The 18,868-nt window shown below is 42.2% G+C and overlaps 1 protein-coding gene across 1 annotated transcript; it reads left to right on the forward strand.

Moving 5' to 3' along the window:
- Positions 1–807: 807 nt before the first annotated feature.
- LOC130283162 (beta-microseminoprotein-like) lies at positions 808–17,805 on the forward strand. The gene is made up of 5 exons (XM_056532355.1): positions 808–861; positions 1,395–1,456; positions 5,711–5,793; positions 16,180–16,279; positions 17,549–17,805. The coding sequence occupies exons 1-5, from the start codon at positions 808–810 to the stop codon at positions 17,673–17,675; spliced, it is 426 nt and encodes a 141-aa protein (XP_056388330.1). The 3' UTR covers positions 17,676–17,805.
- Positions 17,806–18,868: the final 1,063 nt, after the last annotated feature.

Here is an 18,868-nt window from a genome sequence, read left to right on the forward strand (position 1 = left end):
AATTTCACGTTCTCTACCATCACAAGACTCACGTAAAAATGTAGCATGTTAAACACACCATGTCCTGCATACACATGGACAACACAACTTGACAAAACAATTTGTATGGCAATAACAAACATACACATAGATTTCACAGAAAGCTTCTATTTCCTTCACTTAGCTTTAGTCAACTCAACTTGTTAACATTCCCATAACCTGCTACCTTTCCAAACGCTGATTACTCAGTATTCCATCACTGTCACATTCTGATTTCATTCTTAACTCTGTACATCCCTTTAGTCCTGCTTGTCACTCCCCTCGTCAGCAATACGTTTTCTGCAGTTTTTTTTATGTGTCCTGACTTGTCACAATAATAACAAATTGGGGGTTTCCGGGGTCTGTCTCCTTTGTTATTCTGACCCCCACCTTGGGATTTTTCAGAGACATATGCTATTGTAGTCTTTTTAGGGGCTCCCCGTAGGTCAGGTCCTATCCCCTGGGCTTTCAGTTGTTCCCTTCTCTGGGGTCTTAAACCTTCCACAAAAGCACGTACAAACAGTCTCTGTATTACGTCACTGTCCATGTCTAATCCTTCGTCTAAGTAATGTTGCTCTAGACCAAGGTAATAGTCAGATACAGTCTGGGTCGGGGTTTGAGTGCCCACTGCTACCGTCCCCCTCTCTCTCTCTGTCTTTGCGTGCAAAAGGTTCTAAGAGAGTTAGTAAACGTCTGTCTGGAGGCCTCTCCCCTGGGTTCATTGGGTCTAGCTGCATGAGTGACAGTTATAAATTGAGAGAACATGGTGGGTGGCATTTTTAACCTGCAATGGTCTTCCCCATCCTGCCATATGGCATTATGAGATTCCATGACCTGAGTCAGGTACCTACAAAAACCCAAAGGCTTAGTAAGTGGGTCAGGGGCATTTTGCACAAGAGCCATACATTCCGCAGGGCTCCATGGTTTATACAGGTGCCTATTTAAAGGTACTGTCTGATACTGGTTATCTCCTATCATCTCTCTAACCTCATCCCTCAGTAGGTGTACAGGGGCTAGGTTGACAACCTGTCCTTGCCGTGTAATTCTTCAAGGATTGTTTTAAGAGCTTGTATCTGGGGTTCTCCGTCTGCATTCTTGGACTTTTGCTGACCCATCTCTAGCCGACCGGTCCTAAGTAGCTTATTGGGGGGAACTTCGGAAAGTATGTCCCCCTTATTGCCTTCTCCTTAGGCGGCTAGTAGGTTAAAAAGGCTCTTTTGGCCTTTTTACCTGATTAAAAGGCTCTCCTGGCCTTTACCTGTGATGCATGACAAGTCTGTATTAGATATTAGCTAACTCATACTAGCCGTCCGTTCCTAGGTAGCTTATTGGGGAAACCCTCGTAAGGTGTCTTTCCCTCGTTGCTGTCCTCCTAGGCGACTAATATGCTAAAAGGCTCACCTGGCCTTTTCACCATCATCCACATCACTCTTATAGGGTCAGTGTCCGTCTAGGTGTGTTTTTTTTTGTTTTTTTTCCGCACCTTATTCCCCCAGAATACACGGGCCTATCACACAACACCTGTCCTGGACTTATGATGTATTCCAGGCTCATGCTAGCAACCAGATAATGGTTTATGTGATAATACGGGATTTAAGCATAATCTGTGACCCCGTTAGGCGCTTTCACAGATCAGTTCGGCAATACCCTCATAAAATCACATACCATCCTCTCTTGGCTCATACATTCATTCCATGTCTCCCTGCGGAGTAACACTGTACTTATCCAACCGACAGAAGGTATATGGGTTCATTGTCTATTCAAATAGACCCACTATCACAGGAGTTTAGCTATTCTAAAACCCAGTCTAAGTGCAGGACCCACAGCCACAGATCTCAGGAGGGCACAGATATAAGAAAAATAAATATTTTTCTTACCTGGCCAGGTTTTGTGTAGTCTGTGGTCTCCGGAGGCCCGAGCCATAGTGGTCCCGCACTATATCTAAGATGCTCCTTGTGATTCGGCAGTGGGTCCCTGTTCGGGCGCCAAATAATGTTAGGTTCAACCCCAATGGTTGAGTCGTCTTCTGCCGGTGAATACCCAATAGTGCTTCCCAATAAAGATACAACACACACAGGTTGTAACTGAAATGAAAGCAGAAGCTGGACTGACTTCTCTTTCTCAGTGTATTGCTTATATACATGATATTCAATTGGACTTGCGTAGTAGATTTTAACAATGAAAGGAAGAAGGAAGCAATAAATCTCTACATTAGACTAATCATTAGACTTAGTAAAAAAACAAAATACGTTTGTTGGTTGAAGGTTCCCCTAAATTGTCTTCTGCTACAGATGTGAAGGAAAAGATAAGAAGTCTCTTGCTCAGCATTCTCTCCAGGATCTTGAATATATAAATCACTGAGTGTCTCTTTAGTCAAAGTTCAGAAGAAGGACACAAGTCAAAATTAAAGTCTTATATAGAATGGAGATGAAGTCTATAAAGAATAAAAATTTATTCTCCTCTGGCTCGGACCTATCACAGCCCCTAAAAAGTATTGGAAGATAAACAGATTTGTAAATCACTTACATTAAAAAATCTTAAACTTTCTGGCACCAGTTGATTTAAAAAAAAAAGTTTTCCACGGTAGTACCCCTTTAAGTACCAAGATGTCAGGGCGTACCTATACTCTCTGTGTCCTTAACCCCTTAAGGATGCAGGGCGTACCCATACGCCCCCGTTTCCGAGTCCTTGAGGGCGTACAGGTATGGACCGGGATGTCTGCTGATATCGTTCAGCAGGCATCCCGGCATATCGCCCCCATATTGGCAATTTGCGGCAATTCCGGGCTGATCAGGTCTCTGATGACCCCATCGCCCGGAAAATAGGGATGATCGTAGATGTCAGAGACATCCCCGATCATCCTGAAGGATAGGAGCAAGGTGGCAGTGATGCCGCCTCCTCCTATCCCCTGCCATTGATTGGTTAGGACTAACCAACCAATGGCAGTTGGGGGTGGGGGGGGGGGTTACAATTGAAATCCCCACTCTGCCCGCCCCTGGACATCGGGCAGAGCGCGGGGGGAAGATGGCGGCGGGTTCCGGAGTCATCATGGAGGAGGCGGGACCGGCGATCGCAGCAGGCAGCGGTGGGATCTGGGGCAGTGAGGAGGCGGAGCAGCGGTGAAGGCAGCAATAAAGATCCGTGGTATGGTAAGTGACCTTTACTGCTGCCTTCTAAGAGTTCCCAAGCTACAACTCCCAGCATGCCCAGGCAGCCAAAGGCTGTCTGGGCATGCTGGGAGTTGTAGTTTTGCAACATCTGGAGGGCCACAGTTTGGAGACCACTAAACAGTGGTGCCCAAGCTGTAGCCCTCAAGATTTTGCAAAACTACAACTCCAAGCATGCTCAGACTGTCCAGGCATGTTGGGAGTTGTAGTTCGGCAACATGTGGCTCTTCAGATGTTTCTGAACTACAACTTCCATCATACCTGGGCAGTCTGAGCATGCTTGGAGTTGTAGTTTTGCAACATCTGGAGTGCTAAAGTTTGGAAACCACTATACAGTGGTCTCCAAACTGTTCTCCTCCAGTTGCTGCATATCTACAACTCCCAACATGCCCTTCGGCTGTCTGGGCATGGTGGGAGCTGTTGTTTTGCAACAACTGGAGGTACACTGGTTGGGGAACATTGTCTGTTTCCTAACTCGTTATTTCCCAACCCATGTGCCTCCAGCTGTTGCAAAACTACGAATTTCATGAAATATTCCATTCGCAATGAATGCGAATATCGCCACGATTCTACCGTGCGAATCGCTTTATTAAACTCCATTTTACAGCGTTCCAGGCTACAGGGCATCTAAAATGACGGATTCACATGTCAGTACATGGGGTAAGGAACGCTGGGAAGGCGGGAAGGGAAGTAGGTGGGATGACCCTGAATCACATGCAGGATGCAGCCTATTAGCAGCCAGTCACCCCTGTGATGTCACAGCCCTATATAATCGTCAGCCATATTGCGGCCAGCCACTTCATTCATTACACTGCAGAGAGATAGGGGGGGGGGGTTTGTGTGTGTGTTGTGTGTGTGTTTGTTGTGTGTGTGTGTCAGCAGAGAAAAGCGCATTACAGCAACGTTTAACATCCTCCTAGTCACATCAGCGTTCTCGTGGATGGAGAGTATTGTTTTTTTCACTGAAAAGGATTTTTGCTGCAGCCATTAACCTCCCAGTCACTTTCTTCAGCTTTGTATTACAGAGAGGGGCAGATAGATGTGTGTTGCCTCATACATTTCAACAAGCTGCCTCAACTTCATAAACCTTAGCAGATGAGGCAGGAATAATTTTTCAGTGCAATTCAGTGTCTTTGTTCAACAAAAAATCATCTACTGGTTATACTAGTCTGTAGATGGTATAACAACCAGCAGTCCATTACTAATAGTCTGTGAAAGAGTGCAATTTTGTGTTAGCTTTTTTTTTGGGCTGCAGCACTGTTGTGTACTGCTGGTGTTTTACAAAAATATATATATTTTTAAGGGTACTGCAGCGCATTTTTCTACCCTCAGAAGGGCATACCGCATACGTACATCTAAGTAGTGTACTATTTTGTACCTGTTAATCTGTCAAGGGCCCACATACTGTGAAAGTCCAGGAAAAAGTACTCATCGGCTGGTGTTGTACTCAGATACTTTTTAAAGTGTACTGTAGAGCATTTTTCTGGCCTCATCAGTGCATACCACATATAAGTAGTGTACTATTTTATTCCTGTTAATCTGTTAGGGGCCTACATACTGTGAAAGGACAGGGTGCAGCAGGGTTCAACAGCTACTGCCCAGCCAAGAAGTGGAGGAGACATCCGCCGCTTCCTCCGCTAGGCAGACAAGTAGTGATGAGGAGAGTGATGTGGGAGGCTGTGTTGCCAGGGTCCAGGGTCCTGAAGCAGACACTGTTGAGGAACCTGAGAAGGACATCAGTGACGTGCAGGCACTTGTTTTTGCAGGCGGTTTTTATTCTTTTATTCAGTGCAGGGGACCATAGAAGAGCGGGGCTGACGCATCTATAAATTATTAGTGATAAGCGGCATTGCCCATATTCCAATTCGCGATATTTCACGGATAAATAGATGAATGTTCGTCTTATATTTGCGAATTTCGCATATACGTTATATTCGCATATTTGCGTATTCAAGGAAGCAAACAGTAAGGGGGTGGGCAACTTTACTATTGGTTGCTAGGGATGTTGTTGATAACCTCTGACAAGTGTATTTGCATCATTCTAATTGGCCCACAAGTGAAAAGAAGGAATATGCGAATATTCACATATGCGAATATGAGCATATGTGGAAAAAAGTGAATATTCATAATTTCGAATATATAGTGAATATATTCGCAATATTCGCAAATTTGCAATATTTGCGCCCAACACTATAAATTATACAGAAGGATTGCAACAGACCTGGGTGATCTGTCAATTAGTACAGGTACAGTGTACAGGTACAGTGTGTTCCATGCTGGGAGTAGTAGTACTACCTAAAAGAATAAATAAAAAAAAGTGAAAAACACACACACACACATTTTTATTAATGTCAGCTACATTTTTAGTGCCCTTCCTGCACACATAAATTGATCCCTGTTTTAAAAATGTATACAAATTTTGTTATAAAAGAGATACATTTTGTTAGATAAAAAAGTACAGTTATTGTTGTAGTTTTTTTTTTTTTTTTTTTTTTTACTACTAACATCTCCTTGCCAACTGTAAGCTGTCCCTCACCACTCACCAACAATACCGATGCACTACAGGTCCCAGGCAGAAGCTCTGCTCTGATCACCAACCCTAACTGGAGTGAGTGGGCAGAGCGGGGGAATGACATTTCTCAAATAATCACAGCGATCGTAAGGTGGCAACACTGCTAAAGATCCAGAGTAATTGGACCGCACCAATCACCCTTATCCTCAAAGCCACCAAGTTGCCAGAGGCAAGACTGACCCAGAAGTGCCGTGATCGCCGCCAGCAAGGGGGTTTAGGACCCCCATAGGTGTCATTAGATAACAGCAGCGATCTTCTGATGATCATCATGTCAGGTGACCCTGTGATCCCAGAATCCTGCGTCATAAACGTGCGGCACAAAGTACATTAACAACTATTGTCCTTCAGAGATTAAAAAAATGTTCTTCAAAATGTATCAACTCTAATACAATAACAAATTACTCACAGCATTAGAGGTGAGCGAACTTACAGTAAATTTGATTCGTCACGAACTTCTCGGCTCGGCAGTTGATGACTTATCCTGCGTAAATTAGTTCAGCCTTCAGGTGCTCCGGTGGGCTGGAAAAGGTGGATACATTCCTAGGAAAGAGTCTCCTAGGACTGTATCGACCTTTTCCAGCCCAACGGAGCACCTGAAAGCTGAACTAATTTATGCAGGAAAAGTCATCAACTGCCGGGCCGAGAAGTTCGTGATGAATCGAATTTACTGTAAGTTCGCTCATCTCTACACAGCATCTCTGACAACAAAAAAAAAGTCCTTTTATGGATTAAGAGAATCAAAGCAATGTTTCATCCAAATATTTAGAGATTGTGGGTCAGTGTGGATTATGAGTCAGTATGAAAAAAAAAAACATTGGCAACCTTGCTGGTCAGTGAGACAAGAAACTGGAATTAAGTTCTGAATTGAACAGTGGTAGTGGTGGGAGCAAGAGACACACCTATTTGAGATAGTGAAGCCTTTTTATTTACCATTTCTCAGCTTCAACATAGTTTCATGACATTTCCCATCTTCAGCAAAATTTTCCAGACATACGATATATGATGATCTGCAGGTACACGTCTACTGCGTACACACCTGTATGAATTGCTAAAGGAAATATCACTTTTCCAAATTTCTTAATCTACCGTATATACTCGAGTATAAGCCGAGTTTTTCAGCACGATTTTTCGTGCTGAAAACACCCCCCTCGGCTTATACTCGAGTGAACTCCCCCACCCGCAGTGGTCTTCAACCTGCGGACTTCCAGAGGTTTCAAAACTACATCTCCCAGCAAGCCCGGGCAGCCATCGGCTGTCCGGGCTTGCTGGGAGTTGTAGTTTTGAAACCTCCGGAGGTCCGCAGGTTGAAGACCACTGCGGCCTTCAACATCATCCAGCCCCCTCTCACCCCCTTTAGTTCTGAGTACTCACCTCCGCTCGGCGCTGGTCCGGTGCTGCAGGACTTTCCGGAGAGGAGGTGGTCCGGTGGGATACTGGTTCCGGGCTGCTATCTTCACCGGGGAGGCCTCTTCTAAGCGCTTCGGGCCCGGCCTCAGAATAGTCACGTTGCCGTGACAACGACGCAGAGGTGCGTTCATTGCCAACGTACTTCTGCGTCATTGTCAAGGCAACGCCTCTATTCCGGGCCGGAAGCGTGGAGAAGAGGCGCCCCCGGTGAAGATAGCAGCCCGGACCACCTCCTCACCGGACAGCCCTGCAGGACCGGACCAGCGCCGAGCGGAGGTGAGTACTGTACAGAACTAAAGGGGGTGAGAGGGGGCTGGATGATGTTGAAGGCCGCAGTGGTCTTCAACCTGCGGACCTCCGGAGGTTTCAAAACTACAACTCCCAGCAAGCCCGGACAGCCGATGGCTGCCCGGGCTTGCTGGGAGTTGTAGTTTTTAAACCTCTGGAGGTCCGCAGGTTGAAGAGCACTGAGGGCGAATGATGAGAAGAGGATGATGAAGGGGGGGTGTGGGGATGATGAAGGGGGGTGGGGATGATGAAGGGGGGGGGTGTGGGATGATTACAAGGGGATGATGAAGGGGGGATGTGTGGGATGATAAGGGGATGATGAAGGGGGGATGTGCGGGATGATAAGGGGATGATGAAGGGGGGATGTGTGGGATGATGACAAGGGGATGATGAAGGGGGGATGTGTGGGATGATAAGGGGATGATGAAGGGGGGATGTGTGGGATGATGACAAGGGGATGATGATGAGGATGTTAATGACGGGTCTGGATGATGACAGGGGGGGGATGAGGTATTTCCCACCCTAGGCTTATACTCGAGTCAATAACTTTTCCTGGGATTTTGGGTTGAAATTAGGGGTCTCGGCTTATACTCGGGTCGGCTTATACTCGAGTATATACGGTAATTAATTACCATTAGTCACATGGTATAAATATGTTACTCTGAGCCCTGGGATTCATACCTGCAGCAGCTACTCAGCTACAATGGTAAGTTGGCTGTCTGGGGGCTTTCACATAGCATTAGTATTGAACAGCATGGGTGCATTTAGATCATGTTTTTTTTTTTTTTTTTTTTTTGCTATTTGGTTTTGTATTTGGAAATTGTACACAACAGTATTGCTTGCTGTATACATTGACCACCCATATAAAAATGTATACAAAAAGATCTATATGGCTGGGTTGTGTATGTATATATATATATATATATATATAAGATAACTAACCAATATTCACTTGAATTAATTTTGTTGCAATTAGAATTTTTACAGAAGGATCTCGATAGCACCCGGATAAAGGTTGCTGAATTGGAAGCAGCGGTTAAACAGAACCTAACCAATGATGAGTGTAACTCTTTTCTGGAAAAATAGCAGGTTTTTCTTGACAAAATCAGATCCACATTAGAAGAAACTAAGCGACACAAGTGGTTTAGGGACACCCAAGACTATGCTACCATGAGAGTTTATCAATGGACTAACAACAATTTTTCCTCCTCCAGGCGGCACAATACAAATAGGAAACAAAAGGACTCACCTAATAATAATGACTTTTCTTCCAAACAGAACTCAGAGAATAATACTCAGGGACCTTTTTTAGGGGTCCCAGGACTGTCTACAAGCGATCCCGGCGGGGAGGCAGGAATCGCCACAGAGGGCGTAAAAACAAGATATCAAAACAAAATGAAATCCATCCCCAAGACACAGCCGACCAGTCGCAATCAGAGGAAATAATCAAGACTACACATAATTTGGTCTCCTCTGTTACCCTTACTGATGCCCAATTACAGGTCTTATCTAAAGGTCTTAGTTTTTGTCCTGGTGCCTACACAAACTGGTTTGATTTGGAGGTTGATGTATTACAGTTCTTACGGAAACTTAAGTTAAAAGTTTGGTTTTCTACACAGGCAAATAAGACAACAAGTGACATTCCTGGTGCATCCTCGAGTGGGACCGCACCAGCAATGACACTGAAGGACTTTGAATTGAGACTAACCAGTGAGTTTCAGCCGCCTATTGAGCCACATGCCATCAGTGCCTTTGGGGATTGCGTGATACGTGACCTCAGGGCACTGATGGCAAAAGACAATCGGTTGAGTCATCCAAACATGACACACCAAGAAATGGAGGCTATTAATGAGCTTGTCCATGACCACCGTCTGGTGATTAGACCAGCGGACAAAGGTGGTGCCCTGGTTGTCATGGACAGGCTCAAATACCTCCAGGAAGCTGATAAGCAACTCAGTGATAATAATGTATACAAACGACTCAACAGGGATCCTAGGAAAGAGATTGCTACTCATATACATCGAATTGTCACAAGAGTGTTTGATGATGGATTGATTGATGACAACCTTGTGAAGTACTTGATTGTTGATTTTCCAGTAACACCTATGTTATATCTTCTGCCCAAAATACATAAGAATTGTCTAAATCCACCAGGGAGACCGATTGTCTCAGGCAGAGAGACAATCACGTCCCATATTTCCATCTTTTTAGACAAATTATTACGCAGCCATGCCATCAACACCAGATCGTATATCAAAGACACATCAGACTTTTTGCAAAAAATCAGTAACATTACTGTACCAGACCATACAATCCTTGTGACACTTGATGTCACAAGCCTTTACACTTCAGTTAACCATGAGAAAGGCATACATGCAGTAGAGACTGCCTTAATACTGTCTGATTATGATACAGAAAAAATTGACTTTGTGGTTTCTCTGTTAAGGATAGTCTTAGAATGTAACTACTTTGCATTTAATGATACGTTCTTTATGCAAATGAAGGGGACCGCTATGGGTAGCAACGTGGCGCCAACATACGCCAACATTTTTGTGGCCCACATGGAGGAGGAGTACATCTATGGATCGCCCCACTTTCGCAATGTGCGATTGTGGGTACGGTTCATAGATGATATCTTCCTTCTGTGAACGGGGACTGAACATGAATTACTAAGTTTTCATGAATTTCTCAATGACATTGAGGTTGACATTAAATTCACACTCACTCATTCCACCACATCAGTGAGTTCCTTAGATGTAAGGGTAGGCATCAGCGGAGGCAATATCACCACACACCTTTACTACAAACCGACAGATATAAATACACTATTGAGATTTGACAGTGCAAATCCGAGAGCTATGGTTCGATCACTGCCTTACAGCCAAATGCTGAGAGCTGAGCGCATTGTAGATGATGATACTAAATTGGAAAGAGCATTATCAAAGATGAGATCTGACTTTCTAGAGAGACGATATCCTAGGAAACTTGTAGACCAACAGACCGCACGAGTTAGGGAATTTAGACAACAAAAACACTCCAATAGTCAGACAGTTACTCCTAAAAAGGATACCCACAACCGTATATCTTTCATTACCACATACAGCGAACATTCACATAACATTTCATCCATAGTGAGGAAACACTGGCATTTGGTGCAAGGGAGTTTTCCTCAGATCCCTGAGTTTGTTGAGTTCCCATTAATGTCATTTCGTCGGGCACCAAACCTCAGGGATAGATTGAAAAAGACTGATGTGACCACATCTATAAAATCACAGAAATATATAGGGGTAAAAAGTATAGGTTGTTTTCCTTGCCTTAACTGTGTCAATTGTAGCTATATGAAAAAAGGTTCAAAGTTCATCCACCCGGACACGAAACGAGAATATGAAATTAGGTACTATTTAAATTGCAATTCAGATCACGTAATTTACATCTTATGGTGTCCATGCAACAAATTGTATGTTGGGGAGACGAGTCTGGATGTGAAGACTCGTCTCAACCAACATCGTTATTCGATTCGGAAACAAAGGATAGATTTACCAGTTTCTAGACATTTTACTGAGGCCAAACACAAAGAAAAAGATCTAAAGTTCATGATTCTAGATCACATTCCGCCACCCAAGAGAGGGGGCGATAGGATCACATCCCTAAAAAGGTTTGAACTCAGATAGATATTCAATCTGAATACAATGAAACCCGATGGCCTCAACATAGAATTCAAAACTACGTCTAAAATGATCAGATAGCCTCCCCCGATGTAGCCACTCGATTTGTCTTAACCTCATGAGTATGTATATTCAAACTGATGAATCCTATGTGGAAAAGATTTTAAAAAATTTTTTCTTTCCCTCTGTTTCAGATGGACTGAAAGATTTGTATGGCCTCCAGCAGAGCTACTGGAAGATTTAGCACGTCTTTTGAAGCATCCTCACAAGCATCATATCTTATATGGGCCTTCATTTAATTTTATTTCATTTATTTTGTTTTATTTGGTCTTTTACTTTTGGTAGCGGCGATAGTGTATTATAATGTTCTCCGGGTTGCAGTATACCCTATACAGCTGCTGTGAGAGGTGGTAGGTACCTGGTGAGGAAACCGACCCGAGGTTGGGATCCGTGCACCGGACATTTGCCGCACCGGACACTCTCCATGTTCATTCATGGACAGTTGGCCGGTGTCACCCGTGACCCACATACCGCTTAATAATATTAGGGGAGCCATGCCAGCTCACACTGCACATACCCATGCTTAAGAACACAAAAAACACTCGCCAGCTTTACGTTACCTTCACTTAGTATAAGTTTGGCAGCTTTGCCCTTCCTTAAGATGGCCCTGTTCATTAACAAACACTAGTGCGCTTGCGCACAGTACACATAGCATCGTATGCCTGATTGGCTGGATTCCCCGTTGTACGGCGCTTCCGATTGGTCGGTCGCGCAGTTCCGGGTCTCCATGCTTCACTATACACATGTGCTATCCCAGGAAGCTCTGCCGGGTAAGCGCCTTGATATTTGTACATAATTATTGTTTTCGGGCATATTGCCGCACTGTCCACACGGGCACTTTGTATAACACTTACACGAGTATTGTGAATGTATATTGCATCTAGATATAATGCCGTACAAACACTTTTATATATCACCAGCACATGTCTTTGTTTACCTTGTCTTTGTTTACCTTGTATTTAATTGGCTAATGATGTAACACTGGAGTGTATTTAAACCACCACATGTGATTCTGCATTTGAGCTTGATAACGGTGACGTGAGGTCACAGAAACGTTGCTCGCAACTCTGTTCACTGGTTTGATGGAATAAACCTTCACCTTTTGACACTATTTTCGCTTGTGTGCTGCTGCTTCTTGGAAATTTATGTGAAGTGGATCCTCTAACCCGGGCTCCCATACAGCTTGCACCTTATCTCTATTTTCTGATTTTTGGAGTGCTGCTCTACTTGGAGTGTGTGTATATGTATATATATATATATATATATATATATATATTTTTTTTTTTTTTTTTTTTTTTATTTTTTTTTTTATGTATCCATTTTTATTTTATATATATTTGTAATTTTTTTTTCTAGTGCACAAATCTTGTCTACCATTGGGTTTTGTGTCCTGTTTTATTGTCTAGTGTGTTGTCCTTTTATGAAAGTGTATGCAACTTTTATATTCTTGTCAATGTAAACTGTATTGGGCACACTACTGCATGCATTTATTCTGTTTTTTTTAAAGTATGTGTCTTAAAAAAAAAAAAAAAAAGACAATGATTTGACAAAGTTGTGATGTGAATGCACCCTTGGTGTATGATATATATATATATATATATATATATATATATATATATATATATATCATACACCAAGGGTGCATTCACATCACAACTTTGTCAAATCATTGTCTTTTTTTTTTTTTTTTTTTAAGACACATACTTTAAAAAAAACAGAATAAATGCATGCAGTAGTGTGCCCAATACAGTTTACATTGACAAGAATATAAAAGTTGCATACACTTTCATAAAAGGACAACACACTAGACAATAAAACAGGACACAAAACCCAATGGTAGACAAGATTTGTGCACTAGAAAAAAAATTACAAATATATATAAAATAAAAATGGATACATAAAAAAAAAAAATATATATATATATATATATATATCTCAAAATGGGATGCCAATGTATTCCTTCATGGCAGTTTTTCAAATAGTGTGCCACCAGCTGTAGCAAAACTACTCCCAGCATGCCTGGAAAGCCTTTGGCTGTCTGTGCATGCTGGGAGTTGTAGACTTGCAACAGCTGAAGGCACACTATTTGAAAAACACTGCCTTATGGAGCGGTGTCAATGCCATGTATCTCATTGGCTTTGACAAAGCCAGCTAGTGTATACAATTGGAAAAATGATCTAATGTAGTCAAGATGTCTTGGAGACCATGGTTTTGAGTCAGAGACTAATGCCCGATACATTCGGAAAGTGATCAACCCTTGGTCACTAGCTGACTGTTTGGGCACTTAATCAATGGCGCCTGTGCCTCTCTGCACCTTATTTTGGCTATTTGCTGATGTAGCTGTGCCATGGATCGCTTCACATGTGGTGAGAAAGCACTCTAAAGCTACGTTTACACTCTGGAATGTCCACATGGAATAGAGTGCATGTGCCGGCATAATATGCTGGCGCTAGGACCGAACAGGAATATGCCGCCTTATAGACCGCTATGCATTCCGTGTGGACAAAGAATGAACGTGTTTATTCTCTGTGCAAGCACTGAAAATGGAATATCTGTACCGGAAACATCTGACACAAAAACTCCACCATGTGCACAGCGCAGCATAATCCTGTTGACTTCAACAGGACTCTGCTGCAGTGGAATCTCCGTGCCGGATTCCAATGCAGAATCTGGCACAAATTCTGATGTGTGAACATGGGCTAAGACTCTGACACTACTTAAATTCACTAAGGAATTTCCACAATGGATCTGCATTGTTCCAAATGAGCTGGGATCAGCCCTGATGTCTGCAGCACTTTAAGATTTTACCCAAAAATTCAACCTGTTCAATCTTCTGCTGGAATCCAATTCCCTGTTGGATGTTCCAGTATGGAACCTAAGATGTGTTCACGAAGCAGCATAATCCTACTGAAATCCATGAACCACTACTGCAAGTGGAATTTTCAGATGGGGGTGTTTTGTTTTGTTTTTCTTGCATAAAATACATTGGGGAAAAGTTTACACAATGTGAACTTGGCCTAAGAATCTCTTCCATATACAGCACATCTGAGGCTAGGGTTACACAAGAAGTTTGGCCACTACCATGGGTCACATGGTGGGTGGGATTCTGTCACTGAAGTCAACAACCATAATCCGTAATACAGCCATACAATACTATATTCATTGGCTGTGACACAGAGGCTTTAGAGGGGGTACTCTGCCCGAGACATTTTATTCCCTATCCAAAGGATAGAGGAAAAGATGTCTGCTGCCGGGACCCCCCCCCCCCCCCCTGCCATCTCTAGGCCACCACCCAGTCATTCTTATTTGTTCAGAACACAAGAATCAGACTTTCATGTTTGACGTCACGCCATGTCCCCTTCATTCATGTACAATGAATAGATATGAATTGGGGGGGGGGGGGGGGGGGAGACGCATGACGTCAAACATGGAAGCCTAAAGCCAGTGTTCTGAAAATAAATGTTCAGACTGCCAGACTGGAGATTGTGGGGGGGGGGGGGGGTCCCTGCAGCTGGACCCCCGCAATCAGACATCAACTATCCTTTGAATAGGGGGATAAGGTGCCTAGAGGTGGAGTACCCCTTTAAATGCTGTATAGCCCTAGCTTAATTCTGACTATATAAAAGGTTTCTTGGATACTAAAAACTTACTCTGGTTTCACATTGTAGGGGAATTTACTATGTCTCATCTTTTTTGTTTTTGTGCATGGCTGTTCCATTTGATTTACTCCTATACACCAATCAGCTGAATCTCTCTAGACATGTACATGCTGGCAGCTTTTGCTTCTGAAAAGTTTATTGTTTAAGAGTTTTCCAACAAGTATGCAAATAGTAAAGCCATTTCTGGTACAAGCTAGACAGAAAAAGCAGAGGTGTAAATGTTCTGTGCACAACAGTAGGCAAGTCAGCTACCAAACCTGACACAGCATTACAGCTTATACTGAGCACTAAAGCACATTCAAATGACACTAGGATAAACGGCGGTGTACTAACATAAACCCAGCCAGGTCCAAATGTACTCCACTTCAAGAGAAAAAGTAATGGCATCAGAAAGCTGTACAGTGGGGAGATAAAACAGTGTGGTGTTCATTTTTTCCATAGACTTAGCCCTATCAGGCAAACGAATTATCCATATTTGCTATGGGTGGAATCATGGGAAAAACATTAGTGTATTTATTGTCACAAAATTGTGCTAACAATTATTTTTTTTTGTCTGTTGCTTGGTGAATGACTTTAAAATTGAAATTTAATTTGAAAACAAGAATTACAGGTAACAAACTGTAAAACTCCCTATTTGAACTTAAAAATGAAGGGGTCATGTATAATGGAGTGGGGAGTGTGCGTGTGTGTGTGTGTGTGTACTGAGCCTTCTGTATTTGCATACCGCTATTGGGTTAGAATTTTTTTTTTTTTTAATGAACTGAGATTGGGGTTGGGGGCGGGGGGAGAGAGTACCTCTTGGAACACAAATAGTTCTGAGAGACCTAAATCACTGGCAATTGGTTGTGTACCTACCCTATAGTCTTGGCTGGGAGCACTGCTATGCACAGAACTGTAGCACATCCTCACTGAAGGAGGTGTAACTGACTTCTCAGTCTCAATATTGTGGTCAAACACCCATCAATTAGGCGGGGATGGTAGGTTATAGTATGATGTACTAATAACATAAATGTAATGAATATATTAACATGAATAGGTGTTTCAGAGTGTTAGGGCATTTAGGTTGAATACAAAAAATAAACCACATGTCTGTTTAGTAGGGGAAGAGAGAAACTCAATGGTGCATCTGTAGTTTAAAAAAGATTTGGTGGTCTGGGGGTATTCAGGAGAATTTTTTATTCACTTGGTTATACAATCCATTCAAGTCTTGCTTTATAAAACAGATTTTTGTATAAAATGATATTGTTAGTGTTATGCCTACCGTTCTGCAGTATAATGGTCAAACTATGCATATTGCTCTTTTCTTAAACTTGCTTTTTCTCAATTTTTGTATCTTGTGTTAGGCTGTGAGCACAAAGGAAAATTTCACAAAATAGGGAGCGTGTGGACTTTGGACTGTGAAGAGTGCTCCTGTAATAAACATGGCATGAGCTGTTGTTCATTGTAAGTTAGAAAGCTTCTTGTAAAACACTTTATTTTATTTCAGGCCATGTACATGCTTTAAAGGGGAACTCCAGTGGAAACAGGTAGAAAACAAATGTTTTTAAATCAACTGGTGCCTATAAGTTAAACATAATTGTAAATGAATTCTATTAAAAAATCTTAACCCTTCCAGTACTTTTAACTGCTTTATAAAACTGAGACATTTTGTGAATTTCTTTTCTGTCTGACCACAGTGCTATCTGCTGACACCTATGTCCGTGTCAGGAACTGTCCAGATTATAATCATATCCTCATAAAAAACCTCTCCTGCTCTGGACAGTTCCTGACACAGACAGAGGTGTCAGCAGAGTGCACTGTTGTCAGGCTGGAAAGAACTTCACAAATTTCTCTGAAGTATATCTGTAGTATACAGCAGCTGATAAGTACTAGAAGGGTTAAGATTTTTAAATAGAAGTGATTTACAAATCTGTTTTAACTTTCTTATACCAGTTCATTTGAAAACTTTTTTTTTTTCCCATCGGAGTTCCCCCTTTAATGTCAGATAACCTGTCTTGGATCTTTTGGTTTCAACGGAGCAAGTGTAGCCTACTAGTGATTACGTTTGGTCCATTCCAAAATGGATGCTGGTCTTTTGTGTGTACTAGCAGCTGTTCCATTTTAAAGACTTGCAAAATATCTGTATATGAATAGAGTTGTCTCTATTCTGCATATGTGAAAAATATTTCCCTCGTAAGTTTGGTTGCAAGGCTTTTTATGGGGTTGGGTTTTCACTCATAGCTAATAGTAGCAAATACATCTGTACTAAGAGTCGCAGATGGCTGTCTGGGTATAAAAGAGAACTGTACCATTACTGGAGCTGCAGCAAAGTCAACTGATTCCCTTTAAGGGTAGGGTCACACATGGTGTATAAGGAGCATATTTCACTCTGCCAGAAATCCGTTGGAGAGCAGAAATACAGTGCACTGACACGGGCGCACTGAGGCCTTACTGCACAGGGCTCCGATAAGGAAAATGTGCAGCGTATATCCCATTGCCTGATGGATTTCTCGCAGTGTGAAATATGCTGTGTATACGTTATGTGTGATCCTATACTTAAAGTGGTTGTCTCATGAAGAACAAGGCCATATGGGCTTTTGTGTATGGATGTCTAGGAGCCCCAAAAAAAAAAAAACTAAGTTGCTCTGTAAGATTAGCTCCTGGTCTGGTAGACTTGAGCTGTTCTTATTACCTAGCCCTGGAATAATGTTTTTTCCGTCTTATCTGTTACAGGATAAATACACCAATCTATGATGAAAAGGAATGTGTAGCTGTATTTCATAAGGAATCCTGTAGTTACACAGTGACCAAAAAGAGTAATCCATCAGAACCATGTGAGATCAAAGCCATGGTTGGCTAAAGCGTCTCAACCCAAAACAAGGGTGTATTTAACACTGAAGCAAAACCTAAACCCTTATCGTTTCCATTGTGTTTACCTTTACTTATTCCTGTTTGCATAACACACGGTTCCACTCTTTATCATATGTAAAGTCTTTAATGTGTCGAGTTTTGCCATAAATCTCTATGAAGCATACTTAATAATTACTGTCTGGTATTACATAACCCCGCTTTGTTGGTGAATGTTTTCTAGTGACTGGGCTCCAGACTTTGTAGGAGACAAATAATTTCTCATGAAGAATGAAAAAGAAAAAAATGCCACAAACTGGTTAATAAGAGGTGCATTTCGTCAAACTGACACATGCATTATAGGTATAGATTTGTATCATCTATCTGCTTTCACCAAAAAGCAGCTTAAAATGCCTGGAAGGCAAGCACAATGGCTGCATCATATGTGAGAACTCTACAGTGTTTGAAGTTGGCAAGTTGCACTGTAGAAAGTCTGAGTCTTCTTGTAGCCACAGCTCTAGGTGTTATCTAAACTGACAGCTGCATAGAGAATTTGGCCATTCTAGTAATAGCCCAGAAAAATGTTGGGTATGCCAGAAAGACCTGTAAATTACTTCTAATTAAAAATCTTAAGCCTTGCAGTACTTATGAGCTGCTGTATGCTACAGAAGAAGTTGTGTAGTTCTTTCCAGTTTGACCACAGGGCCACCTCTGTCCATGTAAGAACTGTCCAGAGCAGTAGAGGCTTGCTCATGTTCTGGACAGATGGGTGCAGAGAGTACTGTTGCCAGACTAGAAAGGACTACACAACTTTCTATGGAGCATACAGCAGCTAAATACTGGAAGCCTTTTTTTTTTTTTCTCTTTCCCTCCTCCTGGTGTCTGTCTGATTTGGAAAAATAAAATGAAGAATATTATAGGGGTCAGAACAGAGCTATTTTAACCCGTTAAGGACCGGGGGGGGTTCCGTTTTTGTACTTTTTGTTTTTTGCTCCTTGCCTTTAAAAAATCATAACTCTTTCAATTTTGCACCTAAAAGTCCATATGATTGCTTATTTTTTGCGCCACCAATTCTACTTTGTAATGACATCAGTCATTTTGCTCAAAAATCTACAGTGAAACGGCAAAAAAAATCATTGTGCAACAAAATTGAAAAAAAAACGCCGTTTTGTAACTTTTGCGGGCTTCCGTTTCTACGTAGTAAAT

The sequence above is a fragment of the Hyla sarda genome, chromosome 7 (genome assembly GCF_029499605.1).
Source record: "Hyla sarda isolate aHylSar1 chromosome 7, aHylSar1.hap1, whole genome shotgun sequence".
Classification (NCBI taxonomy): domain Eukaryota; kingdom Metazoa; phylum Chordata; class Amphibia; order Anura; family Hylidae; genus Hyla; species Hyla sarda.

Bases quoted from the DNA above. Each gene is read 5' to 3' on its own strand.
- LOC130283162 (XM_056532355.1), top strand. From the start codon at position 808: ATGGTCTTCCCCATCCTGCCATATGGCATTATGAGATTCCATGACCTG. The intron at 862-1,394 runs GTACCTACAAAA...CTGTCCTCCTAG, and splicing joins GATTCCATGACCTGAGTCAG to GCGACTAATATGCTAAAAGG. The intron at 1,457-5,710 runs GTCAGTGTCCGT...GCCAACTGTAAG, and splicing joins ATCCACATCACTCTTATAGG to CTGTCCCTCACCACTCACCA.